This window comes from Prunus mume, linkage group LG1 (genome assembly GCF_029339155.1).
Source record: "Prunus mume cultivar Tortuosa linkage group LG1, ASM2933915v1, whole genome shotgun sequence".
Lineage (NCBI taxonomy): Eukaryota > Viridiplantae > Streptophyta > Magnoliopsida > Rosales > Rosaceae > Prunus > Prunus mume.
The window spans coordinates 19,861,931-19,882,974 of NC_142698.1; the positions used below are offsets into that span (position 1 = coordinate 19,861,931).

At 37.5% G+C, this 21,044-nt stretch overlaps 3 protein-coding genes across 4 annotated transcripts; all 3 read left to right on the forward strand.

The window, feature by feature from the left end:
* Positions 1-446: 446 nt before the first annotated feature.
* LOC103318798 (uncharacterized) lies at positions 447-4,821 on the forward strand. Its single transcript, XM_008220230.3, has 8 exons — positions 447-599; positions 1,368-1,391; positions 1,747-1,852; positions 1,955-2,023; positions 2,673-3,166; positions 3,751-4,012; positions 4,207-4,415; positions 4,528-4,821. Exons 1-8 carry the CDS (start codon positions 595-597, stop codon positions 4,592-4,594), a joined length of 1,236 nt encoding a protein of 411 aa, XP_008218452.1. The 5' UTR covers positions 447-594; the 3' UTR covers positions 4,595-4,821.
* A 141-nt stretch (positions 4,822-4,962) lies between these two features.
* LOC103318799 (cytidine/deoxycytidylate deaminase family protein) lies at positions 4,963-8,859 on the forward strand. Of its 2 annotated transcripts, XM_089044356.1 has the most exons (10): positions 4,963-5,794; positions 5,907-6,041; positions 6,254-6,353; positions 6,515-6,640; positions 6,744-7,057; positions 7,166-7,183; positions 7,325-7,444; positions 7,598-7,843; positions 7,923-8,048; positions 8,363-8,859. In XM_089044356.1, the coding sequence occupies exons 1-10, from the start codon at positions 5,417-5,419 to the stop codon at positions 8,603-8,605; spliced, it is 1,806 nt and encodes a 601-aa protein (XP_088900482.1). In that variant the 5' UTR covers positions 4,963-5,416; the 3' UTR covers positions 8,606-8,859. The 2 variants fall into 2 exon arrangements, with proteins under 2 accessions (XP_088900482.1, XP_008218453.2); XM_008220231.3 differs by lacking the exon at positions 7,166-7,183.
* Positions 8,860-16,828: 7,969 nt separating this feature from the next.
* On the forward strand, positions 16,829-20,938 carry LOC103318800 (putative protein phosphatase 2C 33). The gene is made up of 5 exons (XM_008220233.2): positions 16,829-18,050; positions 18,638-19,027; positions 19,130-19,247; positions 19,851-20,074; positions 20,194-20,938. Exons 1-5 carry the CDS (start codon positions 17,796-17,798, stop codon positions 20,719-20,721), a joined length of 1,515 nt encoding a protein of 504 aa, XP_008218455.2. The 5' UTR covers positions 16,829-17,795; the 3' UTR covers positions 20,722-20,938.
* Positions 20,939-21,044: the final 106 nt, after the last annotated feature.

The following is a 21,044-nucleotide window of genomic DNA, read 5'->3' on the forward strand; positions in this document are numbered from 1 at the left end:
CAGTTGACCTAGTATTAGTAGGAAAATAATAACGTACATGCTAATGAGTCTAAAGCCAAAAAACAACTATGAAATGAAACATACACAAAATTGTAAGTTTGTGCATTTGCCTATTGTTTAATGATGAAAGGGGTCGGTGAATTTGTATGAAAAATATGTAAATAACTTACTTAAAAAGGAAAAAATTTGTAACCCAATAATAAAAAGAAAAGAAGCTATCGTCTCAGTCCGTTAAGCAAAAAGAAAAAAGAAAAAAAGAAAGTGAAAAATATTGAAAACGAACAAAAAAGAACAAAAAAGAAATTACAGAGGTAAAATGAGAAATCCATTCAACCACAAAAATAGGGTTCTACGTTGTAACCTGGCGGTCTTGTAGTTGAAGAAGTGGGTGTAATTTGCGTCTGCGTTTTGTTTATTTACTTTTACTTCTCTTTCTCTCTCTAATAAATATCAGTGTCCAAACCACCACACCTCTCCTCCTCTATACCCTTTCCCTCGTCTCTCTATTTCTCTCTCTCTCTCTCTCTCATCAAAAAAAGCTCTCGAACCTCAGAGTCTGCCTCACCGCCCTCCGATCCCTCTTCGTCTTGGTTTATGAGGTAACTTTTTGTCTCTCTCTTTCTCGATCTTTGTTTCCTCCCTTGCTGTGTGATCTCTATGTTTTAGATTATACTCTTTATCAAAAAGGTTATACGTTATGGGTCACAGATCTGGTTGTTTACCATAAAGGTGGATTCTTTCAAGTGTTTTTACGAAAATATCGTTTCTTTAATTGAATCCTTCGTTTAGGTTGCATTCTCTTGGTGGGTTTTGCTTATGTTGGGTTCTTACCCTTCCTTGATCTTTTATTGTTCTATCTTTCCGCTTATTTGCTATCTATTTCTCTTAGGTTTACTTTATTATTTGGACCTTTCTGGATTTAAACAAAAATGGACATTTTTTCGTTTTTTGAAATTTAATTCTAGCTGAAGACAGGACAATTATGAAGGTCTATTCTTGTTTTTCTGTTTCTTTTTCATTCCAGTTTCATGTGGTGTATTGAATTTGGATGTAAGTTATAGTTAAAGCATGAAGCTTTTTTTTTTGGGGCGGTGGGGTGTGTGTTGGTGTGGAGGTCGGGTATCTCTCCTCCTCTTCATCTTTCACATTTCTTGGCCAACATATAATTCAGTTTCACTGAGACCCTTTACTTTATCCAAAAAGGCTCTTCGGTTTTTTTTTCCTTTTCAGATTTTGTGCATCATTGGTACAATTGTTTTCTTCTCACTGGTTTAATAAACTTTTTTTGGTTGTGGAAGTTAAATCATTAGCTTAGCATAACCGTTAGATACATACTGATTGAAATTGATTGTGTTTTGCGCCTGCAGCTCGAAGGAGAGACCCACTCTCGGGTAAGTCTTTTTGTCTTTTATTTCTCATTTTATTTACTCTTTGTATTCTTGAGATATGCATTACTCTTACATGTCAGCCTTATCAACCTTTGACTTAACAAAACAAATTGTCACATATGCTCTTTTGGAATGATGGTAAACTTAGGCTTAAGAAAATGAAATTGATAATGCTTGAAATGTAGTTATTTGAGGTTCTGATTAATTCATCAATTCTAACAAGGGAAATATGTTATGGGAATTGAAGATTTATGGCATAGAGATTTGGATCTATCAGTGCATCTTTGCATAATCTTTTACATCATTCATATGAAATGTTTATCACCTGTATATGGACTTTTTCCCCCTATATGTTCAGTGGCACGCGGATTAAGACCCGCAAACGGAATATTGCAGCGCCGCTGGACCCTGCAGCTTTCGCGGATGCAGTGGTCCAGATTTATCTGGATAATGCTGGTGATCTGGTAATTGTTGGCTAAAAATTGATGATCTTCTAAATCGTAGTGTGTGCATTTATGCACCTTATCACTTGATCATCTGTTAAAACTAAACAAGTATTTGTGCAGGAACTTATTGCCAAGTGCATTGAATCTTCAGACCTTAACTTCTCAAGATACGGTGACACCTTTTTTGAGGTAAGCTTCATAATACTGTAGAGACTTGGTCATGATTTTTCAAAGAGCAAAATATGTCTCTCTTTTACTTTTGCCTAGGATGCAACCTTGGCTCTTCAAATTTTTGCAACGAGGGCATCAATTTCCTTTTTATTACCAGTACATCAATTTCTCGTTTTGGAAATATAATAGATGTGCTGTTTATAATGTGGTATGGTTTTGATTCTTCTCGTCTGTGCAGTTTTGAATTTGAGCTTTATTTTGAACGTTTAAAAGAAAAAAAACTGTCTATTGAAAAATAAGTTCTAATGGAAGGAACAGTATGATGAACTTCAGAGTTCTATAATCTTGAACTAGCAATAATGCAAGACTCTGAGAGTATGAAAACAACATTCAATGAACTTTAAAGCTTAATTTTTTAATATATTCAGAGCTTAAGACCATAGTCTTGATTGATAAGGCCAAATATCCATTGCTTGATATCTATCCTTCTTATTCTGTTTTTCTGTTTGTGGCTTTACATGTCTTGATAGTTTCTTTCTCCTCCTTGCAATGGGCATATTTAGTTTTTTGGTTTTCTATGATTCCAATATTTTTCCAACTTTTCCCTGTATTGAGCACATAATGGGTTAAAATGGGTCAAAGATCATAATTTGTTGCACAACTGCAGGTTGTTTTCACTGGAGGCCGTACACAACCTGGAACAACAAAACCTGATGAGGGGGAGCGCCACCCTTACTCTGTACTAGAGAGTGAGGCTACACGTGAAGTCATCTTACCATCTGTTATCTACATACAAAAAATTTTGAGGCGGAGGCCATTTCTGATAAAGAATCTCGAGAATGTTATGCGACGATTCCTTCAGTCGTTGGAGCTTTTTGAGGAAAATGAAAGGAAGAAGTTGGCAATTTTCACAGCGCTTGCATTCTCTCAGAAGCTATCGGGACTTCCACCTGAAACTGTGTTCCAGCCTATGCTCAAGGATAATCTTGTTGGCAAAGGGCTAGTTCTATCATTTATTACTGACTTCTTCAAGGAGTATCTCATTGATAACAGCCTTGATGATCTGATCTCCATTCTGAAGCGGGGTAAAGTGGAGGACAATCTTCTGGAGTTCTTCCCATCCACAAAGCGGTCTGATGAGAGTTTCTCTGAGCATTTCACGTAAGTTTTAGCTGTTACTGATTAGCAAATGCTATTATGGACCATCTTTTGAGATAGTCATTTTCATTTTTATAAACTTGTTGCTGAAGCATTTGATAGTCTTTAGATGCTATTTTCATGAATCTGAGGTAGCTGTAATTCCTGAGTAGTTTCTAGGAAACTTCTAAGTTTTAGTTGCCATAAAATTCTTTATTTCTTTTGGCGCATCATTGTGTTATAGTTTTAGTTGATTTACTCAGAGACTATGAATGCTTATTTGATGATAGCCAGGAATGAACACTCACAGACTATGAATGCTCATTTGATCATGTCATTTCAGTTTCTATTTGCGTTATAGTTTTAGTTGATTTACTCAAAGACTATGAATGCATTATAGTTTTAGTTGATTTACTCAGGAAACTTCTAAGTTTTAGTTGCCATAAAATTCGATGATAGCCTAACCGATCAATAAATGCTCATTGGATTTCTAATTATCAATTGCTTATTAATTGGTTTCAAGTAAAGCATGTGATAACTTTAACATTCATTGTGTTAAAATTGTTTTATTGACACCCAATTCGACATATGTTCATGCCAATTTTCAGTAAGGAAGGGCTAGTAGCCTTAGTTGAATACAATGAAAAGAAGATTTTCGAGGTGAAGCTTAAGGAAATGAAATCGGCATTAACAACCCAGATAACAGAAGAAACTGATATGTCTGAAGTCATAGAAACTGTGAAGCAGCGTGTTAAAGATGCTAAATTGCCAGACGTTGAGGTTGTGCGGATTCTGTGGGATGTCATTATGGATGCAGTGCAGTGGTCTGGTAAGAACCAGCAGCAGAACGCCAATGCAGCTCTTCGCCAGGTATGCCTGAGTCTTAGATTTATAAAGTAATTGATATACCCATGTAATTATTGTGCTCTGTAAATGCTGAGGTTAAGCCCTGACAAAAAGGAGGAAGATATGAGTTTTAAGTGGTCTGGTTAGCGCTATTGTTGTGTTTCAATAGAAATGAAGGCTTGAAATTTGTGTCAACATTGGCTTGCTAAAATGCACAGGTGAAAACATGGGCAGAACTGTTGAATACCTTCTGCACCAATGGGAAGCTGGAGCTGGAACTGATTTACAAAGTCCAAATGCAGTGCTATGAGGATGCTAAGCTGATGAAGCTGTTTCCTGAAATTGTGAGGTCCCTCTATGACCAGGATGTGCTTGCAGAAGACACCATTCTCCATTGGTTCCGCCGAGGAACAAACCCCAAGGGGAGGTATGTATGCATGGTTTCCCAGTTCAGTTCAGTTGCCTGAGTATTAGTTAATATTGGGTGCGTTGTAAATTCATAATTGTAATGTATAAAAATGTGGGAAAATGTTTTGCAGGCAAACTTTTGTGAAGGCTCTGGAGCCATTTGTGAACTGGCTGGAGGAGGCAGAAGAGGAGGAATAGATGCACCAGCAGCCAGCTGATGATGTTACTGATCACTGCGATGCCTGTTGGGAGCCTTTTCTTTACTATCAATCTCATCCGTTCTCCGAGATTATTGACTCATAAAAATATTCTATAACCTACCTACCTACTTGTGTCTTTGTTGATTGAATGCTGTTGATGATGATGAATGATGTTATGAGGATAATATTTACATTATGAATAATTTGATGCTTTGCTTTACTTCACTTCCAACTTTGGTGGCGTTCTTCCCCGTTGGTTAGTTGCAGTATGTGTTTTACATGCTCAATGGCTTAGTGATATTTCCTTGATTTCCCTTTCCATATAATTGGAATGGAAAGAAATAGAAGGAAATGGGTTCGACCAAATTTCTGGATGAAGCATGTTGTAGCATGGTGGGAGGGATTTGGTAATTAAAACTCAAATAAAATGCTCAAATGGATCATAAACACTTTCGACTTTTCGGTGGTAGATGTTTTTAGGTTGAGAATCAGATGATGTGATGACATGGTTTGCAAATTGCGGCAAAAACCAAAAAGCCCAAATCTAATTCCTTTTTAACAAAAGGACCATCCAAAAGGCCCAATTCTTTTGAAAAAAATACAAGGGAAAATAAATAGATCCATGGGAAAGTTAGCGCTGTCAGTCATCCTCTCCTCTCCTCTCCTCTCCTTCCGACGAAGACTCGAGAGGTTGAAGTTGAAGATGAGCGTCTGTCAGTCACATCTCATCTATGGCGATATGATCTATAGCAATAATATACCCTACATTTTTATTTAATTACTTAATTGTTATGCTCTTCTCGTATACACTCAAATTCTGATGGCCTCATCTTCACCACTTATGATAGTTTCCTGCAGCCCCACACCCGCTGCCGCCACCACCCGTAGTAATAATAATAACAAGAACAATAACTTTCTCTGCTCCCACGCGCTCGATGCCGTACACATCCGACGCGCCGCCGAGCTGGCCGACAAATCTGCCGGTTTCACATCTCCCCACCCCAACTTCGGCTGCGTCATCGCCACCCAATCCGGAAAAGTCGCCGGCGAGGGTTTCCTCTACGCCCAGGGTACCAGGCCCGCCGAGGTTCTTGCCGCTGAGGCAGCTGGCAACTTCTCCCGTCGCGGCACCGCTTACCTCAACATGGAGCCCGGTGATTGCCACGGAGATCACGCTGCCGTCTCTGCCCTCGTTCAGGTTGCATTTTTCTCTTTTTCTTCTTTCATTTCATTTTCGGTTCCTCCCCCCCTCGTAAAAGAGAAAAAAAAATTGTTATAATTTTGGTTGGATTGATGAGATGGAAAGTTAGGCAGGGATTGAAAGGGTGGTGATTGGGTTGAGGCATCCATTGCAGCACCTGAGAGGGAATTCCATAAGGGCTTTGAGAAGTGAAGGGTTGCAGGTTCATGTTCTTGGTGAGGACCTCAACGGTAAACTCATTGAGGTACAAATTAATCCAGTAATTAACCACCTTTAATCAATTTCATATGCTCATTAGATTACACACCTTAGCTTATTTTTTCTTTTGAACCGCTTGGCAATGGTAAGTAATATAGGCATCTTCTGCTCTGCTCAAAACTGAAATAACTATTGTGTTGTGTGCATGCAACAAGCAACATTGAATTTAACATGTTATTATGAATCCAACACCAACAGGAAGCTCGGAAATCATGCCTCCTTGTCAATGCTCCTTTAATTTGTAGAGCTGCTTCTCGAGTCCCCTTCTCTGTTCTCAAGTATGCTATGACCCTTGATGGTGAGCTTTCTCGGTTTCCTCATAAACTTCAACTATTTTCTTTCTTCTTAAAGGACAGTGTAAAACATAACATTATGTGAATACGTAAAGAGGCCTCAAACATTTGAAAGTAAACAAGTTTGCTGATTGACTAGTCATTAGTCTTCCTTGGGTGCTAACAGGAAAAATTGCTGCTAGCAGCGGACATGCCTCATGGATCAGTAGCAGGACATCTCGAAATCGAGTTTTCGAATTGCGGGGTAGAAGTGATGCGGTCATTGTAGGAGGAAATACCGTTCGCAGGGACAGTAAGTTTTATCATTTTCCGAACTTTGTGATGTGTGTTTATACTAGTTGGAGTTGGAGATGCTGAAGATGCTTGATTATGTTCTATCTTTCTTTTTGAACTAGATCCAAGACTAACTGCAAGACATGGAGGTGGGCATATGCCCATGCGGATTGTAATGTCACAGACTCTTGATCTCCCTGAGGAAGCAAACCTTTGGGATTTCTCTGATGTATCGACTATAGTTGTGACACAAAGGGGTGCAAGAAAGCGTTTCCAGAAATTTCTTGCATCTAAAGGAATTGAGGTGGTGGAGTTTGACATCCTAAACCCCAGAGAAGTAATGGAATACTTTCATGATCGTGGATATCTTTCAGTTTTGTGGGAGTGTGGAGGGACATTAGCTGCAGCTGCTATTTCATCTGGAGTAATACATAAGGTTTTTTCCCCCATCGTCCCTTTCTCTCTATGAATTTTTGTCTATCTTCTACTCTTGTCTGTTTAAAACTGATGACTTTGGAATGTTGGTATAATTGGCATCTTCTAGGCTGGATCCAAGAAGAAGGTGAATGGTGGATTCTCCATCCTTCTTTTTGGCCATAAGCTTTACCATTTTCCTTTTTAAAGTCATCTCAGATTTCTTTTTTCTGTTGGAATTGGATTTGTTAACGGGGATTTTGCCTCTGCCAAATTCAATGTGTTGCAGGTGTTCGCATTTGTTGCTCCTAAGATTATTGGTGGAAAGAATGCGCCAACCCCTGTAGGTGAACTTGGGATGGTTGAAATGTCACAAGCCTTGGATTTAATTGATGTTTGCTATGAGCAGGTTGGTGGGGAATTTTGGAGTTTTCTTCTGGAGATAAATTTTTTCTAGTTAATCTTGTGTGCTAACCATAACCATGTATTCTCTGGTGCTTATATCTATGTTCTGTCTCTTGATTGGATTTTTCATTTTATGCTTTGGAAACTTGAACCACAGGTTGGACCTGACATGCTTATAAGTGGATTTCTTCAACCCATACCAGATGCGACGCCTGTTATTCCATCGGTTGATGAAACTTATGAAATTGATCCAACTGTCACTCCATATGAATCAAGGATTATATTCTTCTACAAAACATGGGACCCTTACGGTGCATTCTCAAATTTTTCTCCGCACGCAATTAAGATGCCTGATGCCAGTGGTGATTATGCCACTTGGTTGAGTGTAGAGCATTACTACCAGGTACTTCCCTTTTCTATATGGATCTGGTTTCCATATCACAAAACTGTGGTCATTCTCACAAAACAATACTAACATGTAGGCTCAGAAGTTTGTTGGGGTGGATGATCCTGTGGCACGAGATGGTGTTGAAAATATTAAGTCTGCGAAAAGTCCGGAAGAGGCAGCACGAATAGGAAGATCAATGCAGAGGCAGCAGCCTGATTTGGTACAGTCCTATGCACATTTTTTTTGGATTTGAAGTTGGTATCAACTATCATGATACGTGATGCAGTCATGGCATGCTATGCTGTGGTGAATCATTCAATCATGGTTCTTATAATTTCTCAATTAAAGAAACTTAAAAGTAAAGAGATAATATTATGATATCAAGTTATTAACATCTATTATTTGAACCTAAGATCTCTACCTCATCCCATTCATGCCACGCGACTTGAGCTAAGGCTCATTAGAATATCTTTGAGTTTATGGTGCAAGTTGGTTGAAACTTCTTGTTGAGTGTGTGGTATGGTATGTATGCAGGTAAGATCGGATTGGGAAAGTGTGAAGATTGAAGTGATGTACAGGGCACTAAAATGCAAGTTCTCGATATACCCACATCTGAATTCTATGTTGCTGTCAACTGCTGGATCTGTTCTTGTTGAAGCTTCACCGCATGATCTCTTCTGGGGTGGAGGCCGGGATGGAGAAGGCCTAAATTATCTGGGCAGGCTTTTGATGCAGTTGAGATCAGAGTTTCTTGGTGAGTCTCATACGTCCAGTTAGAGAAGCAACAAACCCCTTGTATCATTCTCATGGCTTCCATTCCCGCGGCCTAGTAACTGCATAACGAACGAGGGAGAGAACCGGTCAACTTTTAAAGAATTTTTTAATTTAAATTTGTAATATACAAGCAGAGAATGTGTTTCGAACACAATAATTGAGAAGCAAATGCTGTCGCCCACTAGAAAAAGATTTGTTTGAATAGTTGATGATTTGTAATAAATTAATATATACTGCAGTGAACAACGTTTGGGAAATCGATCAACGTAAATCTTTGATGGCAAAAGTGTCAAGTAGACGCGTACCTAGCAAGCAAAGCAAACCCATCATTTGATTGGACTAATAACTTTTAGGCATATGATGCAAATGCAATGCGTGCTTCAAATATAGATAGCTAGGCTAGTGATGGAGTGACAGCCAGTCCAATATATATATATTAGGTTACTTGCTCGAATGAACATGAACGTCAAGTAAATAACTTGTATTAACAAATGTTGCACATTCTTCGCATGACCCAGTTTTAATATTGCTTATTGCTGGCATAATTTATACTTTTCTTTTTGAACCGATCCTGAAATTAGGTAACATATAATTACCTACTGGCGTAGCCCTTTGAATACAAACTGAAAAAGACAAGGTTCTAGAATTACTATACATATGCATGCAAAATGTGGCCAATAGTTAATAAGTTATTATTTAATTAGTTGAGATTAATCATCACAATGTGATGTCACTACTTAATTGACTGAACAATGAATCTACAATATGATTAACTAGGGTATCACCGACAAGTGACAACTACTACTACTTGGATGCATAAAGGTTTTTAGAAAGAATAGTTCCTGAATTTGTGCTCGATTCGCATTTTGGTCATTCAACTTATACTCAATATGCACGAGAAATCTACTCGCTTGCTTAAATCATGCATGAATGATGGAAATGCATTAGTGTGTACTATCAATCAAATTTATATGATATAGATATAGTCCCCTCCCCTGTGAAATTGAAAAAATTGCAGTGGCCCAGAATATTTATGGGATGGGATCATGGGACTTGTTTCTGGATCTCCTATATATGATGACATGGTAATGAAGGGGATGGGATACATGATATATATATATATATATATATGTTTTCATACAGCTAGCATAAGCCAACAGTGTTAAGTGCTGCGTCTTTATAAAAAAAAAAATCATCTGATGGATGGATGGATGGATGGATGATGGACGGACGTAAGTGTGAAGTGCTGGGATTACATATTAATAAATATGATATATGTTTTTTATTTCCATCATAATTCATTTTCTTTTGTCAATCATAATTGTAAATTAAATCACTATATATAGAAGATTTTTTTATATATGATAATGATACATCACAAGAACAAAACCATGTTATGTTTCACGTGTTCGTTTCAAAGTCCAAAAGTCCAAATCATAATTGTACATTGATTCTGAAAGGTTGCTATGAAATATATATTAATTTTTAATTAGACCGCTCAATCAAACATGGATACAAATTTAAGATATATTAGAGCATTTACAATTATGCTCTCTATTTTCTAATTAAAATTTGGTTAAAAACAATGTTATTTTAGGAGCTCCTTATAAAATTTGAACTCCAATCATATTCCCTAGTTTAGGGAGTCGTAAATACTATAGTTATTTTTTAATTTAATATGATTGATTCATCTCTATAAAAAAAAAAAATAGTTAACATTAATTAAAAGTTTAAACTATGCCTAAAACAAAACAGTATTAAATTATAGGGAGTCATTATGAGTCATTTCTCTCTCCTTAAAGTATCCACAATCATGCTCTTTATTTCTTAGCTAAAATTTAGCTAAAAACACAAAAAAAAAACTATTTTAGGAGCTCTCTAAAAAATTTCAACTCCAACGATACTCCCTAATTTGAAGAGTCATAAATGTTTTACTTCTTTTTTGTCATAAATACTTTACTTCTTTTTAAATTTAATTCCTGATTTGCAATAAAATGTTCATATTCAAATGCCGAATATTTCCAAATAATAAACTACAAAAACAATTCAACGGCTTTTGTGTTTTAAAAGTGTTTGTGTTTTGCAAAATACCTACAAGGAAAAGAACTAAAAGAAAGGGTGTCTGTGTGTTGCTAAATGTATATAGCGAAAAGAATAGAAAAAAATATATAATTTGCTTGTGCTTTGCAAAGCACCTATAGCAAAAAGAGAGGAAAGATGGTGCATGACGTAGGTAGTGTGCAATAGAAAGGTGAATAAAAATATAAAATGCACAAAAAAGAAGAAGATAGAATTAAAGAAATCATTAAATAATTGTTTTAAATAATAATAAAATTGACAAACTATAGTAAACCCCCAACCTATAGGGTCATTTATGAGTTCATATTCAATTTTAGGGACATTTACCAGTACATACTTAACGTCGCGTAGCTAAACTGGTAGTGAATTTATTAAATGCTGATATGTCAAAAGTGGGACCCTTTTTTTAATGACGTGGGCAAAACATTAATAAAAAATTATGTACATGTTAAAAATAATTTTTAAATATTATTAATATCATTAAAAAAATGAATAAATGAAGAAATAAATAAATAAATTCTCATCTCTCTTCTCCAACCCAACCAACCCTCTCTCCCTCCCCATCGTTACAGGCCTTCGCGAGCCGGTCCAGGTTGTTGACGTTGACGACCAAGATCGAGGTTGTCTCTCTTCAGCCCTTTGATCGCCAGATTGTTGACTCGACGGCATTCCGGATATGGATTCGGTGATGACGGTCAGGATGCGGTGGGATTCGTGGTTCAAGGCTTGGCTTCAAGGTTGCTTTATCTACATGAAATTTTGCAGCAACCTCTGTTGCACACAAATATCAAATCGAGCAATGTTATGGTAGATTCTGATTTCCACGCAAAACTTGAGGATTTCGAGTTCGACAACAGAAAAGAGCCACAAATGATAACCACAAGCTACATGGCTTCTTCATATATTGACACTGGACAATTAAGCAAGAAATCAGACGTCTTTAGCTTCGGAATTGTTGCTTTGGAGATTTCCTACGGAAGAAAGCCCATCAATCCAAAATTTGAAGGTAGTCAAGTCAATATGGTAGAGTAGGTTTGGGAGCTTTATGTAAAAGGAAAAGTTATCGAAGCAGCTGATCCAAAATTGCGTGGAGATTTTGATGAGAAACAAATGGAGTGTTTGTTGATTGTTGGGTTGTGGTGTGCTCATCCAATTTACAATTCCAGACCTTCAATACAGCAAGTGATACAAATGCTTAACTTTGAAGTTGCAGTGCCTATTCTCCCATCAAAGATGTGAACTACTTCTTCTCCTCTTACAATATCAGTTTCTGGTTCGCCTTCTAGTATTGATTCTGAAGGAGGGCAAATTGATGACTCTAGCCTTGATTATATCACCAATTGCTCACTGATCATTGAATATCTCCAACAACTTCTCCTCCATTTGGTGGCGATTAAATCAGAGAGGGTGAAGACGGCCAGGATACGGTGGGATTCATGGTTCAGACTAAAAAAAAAAGTGATTTCATGGTTGCATTCTCTTCTTCGACGGATCTGGAGTTTTGGACTTGCCGGATTTGTGTCCGATCTATGTGGTACATAGGTTGGTTTGGACTGGAAGGAGCAGGGTGGGGGAGGGAGATTTGGGGTAATGATGAGGAGGGAGAGAGGGTTGGCTAGGTTGGAGAAGAGAGATGAGAATTTATTTATTTATTCATTTTTTAATGATTTTAATATGATTTAAAAATTATTTTTAACATGTACATAATTTTTTATTAGTTTTTTGTCCACGTGGAAGTCCACGTCATCAAAAATGGGCCCCACTTTTGACATGTCAGTACTTAACATATTTACTAACAGTTTGGCTAATGGAATGGGCAAATTGTAAGGTTTCCGCAGAGTTGAGTATGTACTAGTAAATGTCCTCAAAATCGGGTATGAACTCGTAAATGACCCTATAGGGTAGGGGGTTTACTGTAGTTTGTCCTAATAAAATATAGTGGCATTTAATTATTGGGAGTCATTAGGAGCCCTTTCTATCTCCTCATATTTAGGAGCTCCTAGAGATCTTCCTATTTTAAGAGCTGGATATGGAGCATGATTGGATGTGGGTTTTTTCAATTCCTCCCTAAAATTTAACTAAGTAGGTGATTTAGGGAGCCCATTGTGGATGCTCTTAGATTTATGAGCTCCTAGATGTCTCCGTATTTTAGGATCTGGATATGGAGCATGATTGGAGTTGGGTTTTTTCAATTCCTCCCTAAATTTTAACTAAAGAGGTGGTTTAGGGAGCCCATTGTAGATGCTCTTAGATTTATGAGCTCCTATAGATTTCTTTATTTTAGGAGATGGATAGGGGGTATGGTTGGAGTTGTATTTTTTCACTTTCTCCCTAAAATTTGTCCAAGGAGGTGGTATAGCGCCGAATACAAAGAAAAAAAAAACTCAACTTCACAAAACATCGGCTAAGCTCTTGTCGTTACAAACCTAGTGTGACAAAAGACTCCTACAACACCAACTCATCCAAACTTGTTCTTTTTTTTTCATGGCTTTTGAAGATACCCCAGACACCACCACCGCAGTCGCAAAATCCAGTGCTTCAGAAACCCACAAAAACCTTGACATTGTGCAACCAATTGTTAAAGTTTGCAATGATACTTCCGCTACCCTATTCACCATACGGTTGAATGGAAAGAACTATAAAATTTGGTCGAAGATGATGTTGTTTCATGTGTCATTAAGCTAGGAAAAAAAAGTTTATTTGACAAGGAAGTTGGCTCAAGTGGAAGAAGACGTTCCGAACTTTGATTTTTGGTGTATTGAGGACTCTATTGTTAAAAGATAGTAGATAAAAACTATGGACCTTGATTTGGTAGAATTGTTCTTAGATCTACCAACAGCTAAAGATGTTTGGGAAAGTGCAGCCTAGATGTATTATGACGCATCTGACTGAGATCCAGAAAGACCATATTTATGATTTTATTGCATGTCTAGATGATGAGTTTGCTAAAATTAGAGGAGATTTGTTGATATTGAGTCCATTGCCCAAATTGAAGGAGTCGTTTGCTTTTATTCGTAAAGATGCCCAACAATAGGAGACGATGCTCAAGAAAGATGGAAAGATTGAATCCTTTGTTGTAATGGTTTCCAAAGCCTTTGCTGCTAGTTTTTATTTTCCTCGTCCAACCCCTGAGAAAAAAGAAAACATGTATTGCACCTCCTATAATGGAACTCGTCATACAGAGGCCATGTGCGTACACAAGAATGGTTTTCCGGAGTGGTTCCTTAAACGCATGAAGCAACGCAAGGCGTCGAATGCGAAGAAGAAAAAGGGCTAGAGCGGTGTAGCTGTTGTCGTCGCCAGCGGCTAGCCTTCCTCCATTTTTCTTCACTTAGCAATCTATCCTAATCATGTGTCAACTAACAAGAAGAGATATTGGCGGTTAGTGGGAATATTAATTTATCTTTCACACATTAGACCAAACGTTGCATATGCAGTTAGTGTTGTTAGCCAGTTCATGCATTCTCCTAGTGATGATCACTTAACAGCAGTTATGAGGATTTTAAGTTATTTGAAGAAAGCTCCAAGCAGATGCTTGATATTCAGACAATTGGGGCATTTGGATGTCAATAGTTGTACAAATGCAGATTAGGCAGACAATATAACAGATAAACGTTCTACATCAGGGTACTTCATTTTCGTTGGGGGGTAATCTGGTTACATGGCTTAGTAAGAAGCAAAATGTAGTGGCTCTATCTGCAGCTGAGAAAGAATACATGGGTGTGGCACATGGAGTTTGTGAGCTTCTTTGGCTAAGGATGCTCTTGTTTGAAATTGATTTTCCACCCAAGAAAGTCATGAAGCTTTACTGTGACAATCAAACTGCTAGGGAAACAACAAATAATCCAGTTCAACATGACAAAACTAAGCATGTGGAATTGGATAGGCATTTTATCAAGGAGAAGCTGTCAGACAAGCTAATTGATATACCATTTGTAAAAAGTCACAAGAACAACTGACAGATGTTTTAACACATACGGTGTCGGCAAAGGTTTTCCATGACTTACTTGACAAGTTAGGTATAAAAGATATCTACACATCAATTTGAGGGGGAATGTTGGCTTAAGCCATAATTTAGGGATCCCGTGATCCTTGATTTCCTGATGTAATTCACGTCACCTAATTAGAATAGCTACCTAATTAGGATTCCTTATAATTAGCTAATTACTATTCATTGTATAAAAAATAAACTTATACTTGTGTGTATATATATATTTTCCTCTTTAAAAAATATAATATAAATCATAATTATTCAATCATGTGTTTAGTTTGAGTGTTTCTTCCATCCAAAATTGAACACTAAAATTGGAGAGAAACATAAGTATATGACAATGATACGATATGATCATACGTAGGGTAGGATATTGGGAACTTGGGTGGGTGACAGTCGACTTCGTAATTCCCATCCCATAATGTTCATGAATCCTGATGTGTGTGTATGTATATGTATATATATGTTGCCAGTTAATTTCAAAGATGTATATATATAGTAGGTGCGTATATATGTTTGGTCAAGTAAGAACTAATAATCTACAATTAGGAAATTAGGAAATCGGTATTTGAAAACAATGAGAGTGACCGAATCTCTGAATTTGATTTGGTGGGGGTATTCATATTAATTAATGTATTTATGTATGGCTTATATATATATATATATGGTTAGAGAGGTGGCTGTCTGGCTGGCTAGCTGGCCATACAACCAGGTGGGCGTGACTCGTGAGAGAGTTGAGAAAGAGACGACAGTGGCCCATGTAGAAATGACGAGGATCCTCACATTATAAGGGAGACAAAGCTGATGTGTTTCACATCACAGCTGTTAATGTTAGCTAAGAACATGATGCATGCATGCAAACGACATTTGCATTATATGCAATGCAAGCAATGCACACAATAAAAACAGTAAAAACAAATGATTTTTATACCTCCTGTTCTTCTTCTTCTTCTCCTTCCTCCGCTTGTTTGTTTGTATGCTTTGTCTTATTAAGCAAGTCAAGCCAGCTACGAACGTAATGGATCTCTCACATCCAATCAGTATTTGCATACTCTCTGTGTTTCTACTTAATATATATACACATGTATGTGTGTGTCTGTTGATGCATAAGAGAATAAAGCCAATTCTTGATTACAAGTTTGACGATGGAAGTACGGATTGAGGTGGTGTGTTTTTATTTTATGGCACATCACATGACGCATGGAACATGGAATTGCATTTGCGGTACTCAAATTCTTTGTCATGGTCATATATTAATTGATCATTGGTTTCTAATTCTATCAACAAAAGAAAGAAAAACAAAAACAAAGGAAAAGTTCAAGACTTTACACCAAGTTTCTAATTCTATATATTTACACTAAATATATAGCTAAAACCATTTTTAGAAAAGGATCGTGTGTAAAGGAAAGAAAAGCCCTCATAAATCATTTTCCAATGATTGCAAAGGAAATAAAAGTTCACATTTTAAAAAAAAAAAATCTTCAAGGTAATACTTTGAAGAAATAGGGAAAAAAAAATACGCTAACAAGAAATGCACGGATGCCAAATGTGAAGGCACGAAATCCTGTTAATCTCTTCTAAAAAGTATGATTTCGATTAGTTTATTACTTTATTAGCTGCGTGAGACCCTTATATCCAGATGTTTATCTGATACAATAAATTCTTAATTTTTTCTACCAAATTTTGTAATTTCTTATCTTTATCTTATACATAATACATTTAGCGTCATTTAGAAACCAATTTAATTAACTTATTAGTACTACTCCTAGTATGAGTAAAATAAGTATCGTGAATTTTGATAAAATTTTCGTTAATAAAATGGCAAAGCTTTTTCATAAAAATGTGCTATTTCAATTCTAAGCCAAGATATCGTTCTCTAATGATTTCCAAATCCCAAAGTACATTTTATTTATTTTATAATTATATAAGTTTATGAATATGACAGAGAAAGTTTCAATTCCAAAAGTTTAACCTCTAGAATAGAAGAAGTGGAGAAGTGATACCTTTTTTTCGTCTTTCGATCTAAAAAAAGATTAGTTTTAGTAGTTTTGTTTGTTGCATTCTCTCTCTCTCTCTCTCTCGCTCTCTCTACGGACTCTTCCCTCTCTCTAGAAAGTCAGGTCGTACTACAAGAGCGGGTTTTTTTGCAATCTTTTATATTTCAGTTGCTGTTGGTGGTTGTGATTATTTCTCACATATAAAGCTCTCTCTCTCTCTCTCTCTCTCTCTCTCTCTCTCTTTCATTTCCTCCTCTCTCTAAAATTGGCTGTCTACCCACCTCCTCTATTCTGATAACCTTCACAAAGATGCTTGCTTTATGCAAGGCCGTGAGCTGAGCTGCCTGCTCTCTCTTTTCTGTGCCCATTCCGTGTGCTGTAATTTGGCCTTTTCTTTTGTTCATGCATTTTGTTTCAGTCTTGTTTGGTTTCATTGAATCCAAGCTTGATCTGAGAAACGAAAGCTCTTTGGGGTCGTGCGATTGGAGAGCTTTCTTGTTGGATTTGGGGATATGGGAGTGTGATCATACAATGGTTTGGTGAAAATTTGGGTAATTCTAAAACAGATCTTCTTTTATAGATCTGCTTTCCTGGTGTCATGCATACCTTTTGTTATATTTTTCGTATGTATGTGATCTCAAAAGAGAAAGAAGGTTGGCCATTTTTGATATCACCGGCGCTTTCAAACCTCAAAAGGTTATAATATCGAAAGTGGATTCCTTTCATGGAAAAGTGAAAGTGGGCGTGTTTTGCTTAATCGTGGATGCTCTTCTTAAAGATTGGGTGCTAAATTCAAGTGTTTTCTGGGAAAATTTGTGGCAATCGGATTGCAGATTGTAATTCAAGTGGATTAATCTGATTAGCCAGGCATTGAATATACAACGGTATTGCTCAAAGATTGTGATCAAACGAAGATATTGATATCACAGAGAGAGAGAGAGAGAGAGAGAGAGAGAGAGAGAGAGAGTGAGTGAGTTTAGTGGATTGATTGGTCACTTAAAGGCCCTGATTTTGAAGGACGTTCGGGTTATTAGGTGAATTTCTTACGGATCCGTCAATTGAAAATAGGGGGTTGTATTGCTCGGCTGGTCTGGAGTGCCTACTAAACATAATCAGGGCCCTGAGAATGGGTTCCTGCTTGTCTGCAGAAAGCAGGAGCCCACTGCCCGATTCGCCGTCGTCTCCCGCCTGGGGAGTCAGGCGGCGCAAGAGCACCAAGAAGAAAATGGGCTCTCGAAATTCTTCCTTTGATTACCGCCGGGAAGAGCCGTTGCATAGAATTCCCGGGAGAATGTTCTTGAATGGGTCAAGTGAAGTTGCATCTTTGTTTACCCAACAGGGCAAGAAAGGGACCAATCAGGATGCCATGATTGTTTGGGAGGTTAGCTCTTTCTCATAATCTTTACTTGACTCTGATCTGATTTTTTTACCGATTTATCAGTTTTATATCTGGATGTAAAATCACCCCAGCAACTTTTATTTCTTATGTTAACTTCCTGCAATCCTATTTCAAAGGAAATAGCAGCCTTTTTCTGCAATACAATTGGCTGCAGTTTCTCTACTTTTTTTTTTCTCTCGGGATATTATCCAAACTTGCAAACCTTACTTCCGTGGTGGCAGTTGAACTCTTTGTTTTATCGTGCACCTTAGCAATTGCAAGTCCTTGTTTGCAGAGCAAAGTGGCTCACCTTGATTGTCATATATTTGAAGGCTCCCACAGAAGAAGCTACTCTGTTTAATGTGTTCGTTACTTTATATGCACGGATTTTGCCATATATTAACCTTCAGATAGCTTCATCCTTGTTATTCTGTATCCACGTTTTAAAACTGTTCTATTTTATCATGTATAAATATATTTGTTTGACTGTTACTAATTTCTATTTTGTTGTGATATGTATATTATGAGGAAACGTATCCAGGGCTGAACAATGTTATTATTGTCTAAATCTTTTTAAATATGAATTTCAGAATTTTGGTTCAAGAACAGACACAGTTTTCTGTGGTGTTTTTGATGGCCATGGCCCGTTCGGTCATATGGTTGCTAAAAGAGTGAGGGATTCTCTTCCTCTGAAATTGAGTGCAAACTGGGAGGTGACCATAACCAGTGAGGAAGTACTCAAAGAGATCAGCCTCAATAATTCAGGAAGCTTGAATTCAGATGGTACTCCCTTTGTATATGTTGATGAAGATTTCAGGGCCTCCATTGATATTGAGGAAACAGACAAACACCCTGAGATCTTTCAGACATTGAAAGAGTCATTCCTAAAGGCTTTCAAAATTATGGATAGGGAGCTGCGAACACAACCAAGTATCGATTGCTTTTGTAGTGGGACAACAGCAGTAACTTTGGTTAAACAGGTGTTTTCATAACCTTTGGAAACTTGTACTGATGTGGTGTTGGTTTTTTGTGATGTACTCATCTTTATGATGCATGTTTTGGCATGTTGGCATGTTTCCTAGGGTCGGGATTTAATCATTGGAAATGTTGGGGACTCCAGAGCTGTTCTGTGCACGAGAGATAAAGATGACACTCTAATTGCAATTCAATTGACTGTGGATCTCAAACCAAATCTTCCAGGTCTCTCTCTCCTTTATGCTTCTCCTTTCTCATAATAGTTTTCAATTGTGAATTTTTTCAAATTTGGTTTATGATTTTGGCAAGATCTGATCTAGTCACATTTCTAATAGTCACATTTCTAATGATGCTCTACGCATGCAGAAAGTTGTTTTGGGGGGTGTGATTGAAGTTTTTAAAAGACGTTGTTGTCAGGTTGTCTGGTTAAGAAAATGTTCATATATGAAATATATTCAGACTAATTTCATAGACTTGACAGTGTTTATTTTGGCGTGGGATCTCTATTAGAATATGAAACTTTAACATCACCATTCACCACTCTCATTGTTCATGTTCTTTTGTTCTCAGAAATACCTAAGTTTCTGAATCCACGTAGCATAAATAACTCGGCATGAAGTCACTTTTAGCGACATATCTATTTGTTATTTTTCCACTGCCATTATAGACTTGTGGATTGGATAATGGCTTCCATCTCCCTGCAACAGCAAACAAGGAATACAAAAGAAAGATTCTGTGATGAATTGCGGTCTGCTTGCTAGCTTCTTGTGATTATCTTCTTTCTGAGTTCTTACCTGCTTTTTCCTTTATTTCTTCCTCACTCAACAGCGGAAGCAGAGAGAATACGGAAGTGTAGAGGGCGCGTTTTTGCTCTTCAGGATGAACCTGAGGTTTCTCGGGTCTGGCTGCCAAACAATGACTCCCCGGGTCTTGCCATGGCACGGGCTTTTGGAGATTTCTGCCTCAAGGATTTTGGCTTGATCTCTGTGCCAGATATATCCTTTCGGCGTCTCACTGAGAAGGATGAATTTATAGTCTTGGCTACAGATGGGGTATGGATCCAGCTGATTTAAAGCTACTTACGAAAGAAATATATAACATGCCCCTTCCTTTCACCCTCCTATTCCTCCTCCTCCTGCTCTTTGAATCTAAGGTTGAAACTTTTTGGCAGATTTGGGATGTTCTCTCTAATAAAGAAGTGGTAGACATTGTAGCATCAGCCCCAGCACGCTCTTCTGCAGCTCGAGCACTGGTTGAGACAGCAGTTCGAGCTTGGAGACAGAAGTATCCAACTTCCAAAGTAGATGACTGTGCTGTAGTTTGCCTTTTCCTTGACTCAGACTCAAACTCTGGATCAACTGCTGCTAATAACTGGTCGAGTGAGCAGCCTGCCACAACGGATGAGGTCAATGGTGGGACTGAGCAAGAAGATCTCTCTGGGACAACTTGTTTGGTCCGCTCAGGGACTGCCCGAACTGGCAAAGAGATTCTTCAAGAACAAGAACAAGAAGAAGAAGAAGAAGAAGAAGAAGGAGAGGAAGAAGAAGAAGCAAGTAAAGAGAACGGTGCAGAGGAAATGAATTCAGAGGCAGGTAAAGAGTGGTCTGCTCTGGAAGGAGTTTCCCGTGTGAACACATTATTGACCCTGCCAAGGTTTGTGCCTACAAAAGAAGACAAGAAGGTGTGGAAGAAGGTTTGATTATTGATATATCCCCTTGTTTCTGTTTCTCATAAAAAATTGTTCAGTATCATTTATTTTTCCTTGTCTCTGTTTCTGTTTTGCATTTTCTACACATATGTGATTTGTAGGGCCATAAAAGTAAAATTTTGACCGGAGAGGTAGGCCTCCCGACTATATTAGCATGTCTGGGAAAATTGTCCTTTCTAGTGTGGGTAGAATTGGAATTTTTGTAAAATCCATCCAACTCTCCGTCTCTCTCTCTCTCTCTCTCTCTCTCTCTCTCTCTCTCTCTCTCTCTATATATATATATATATATATATATATAATTTCTGTTTCAAAAG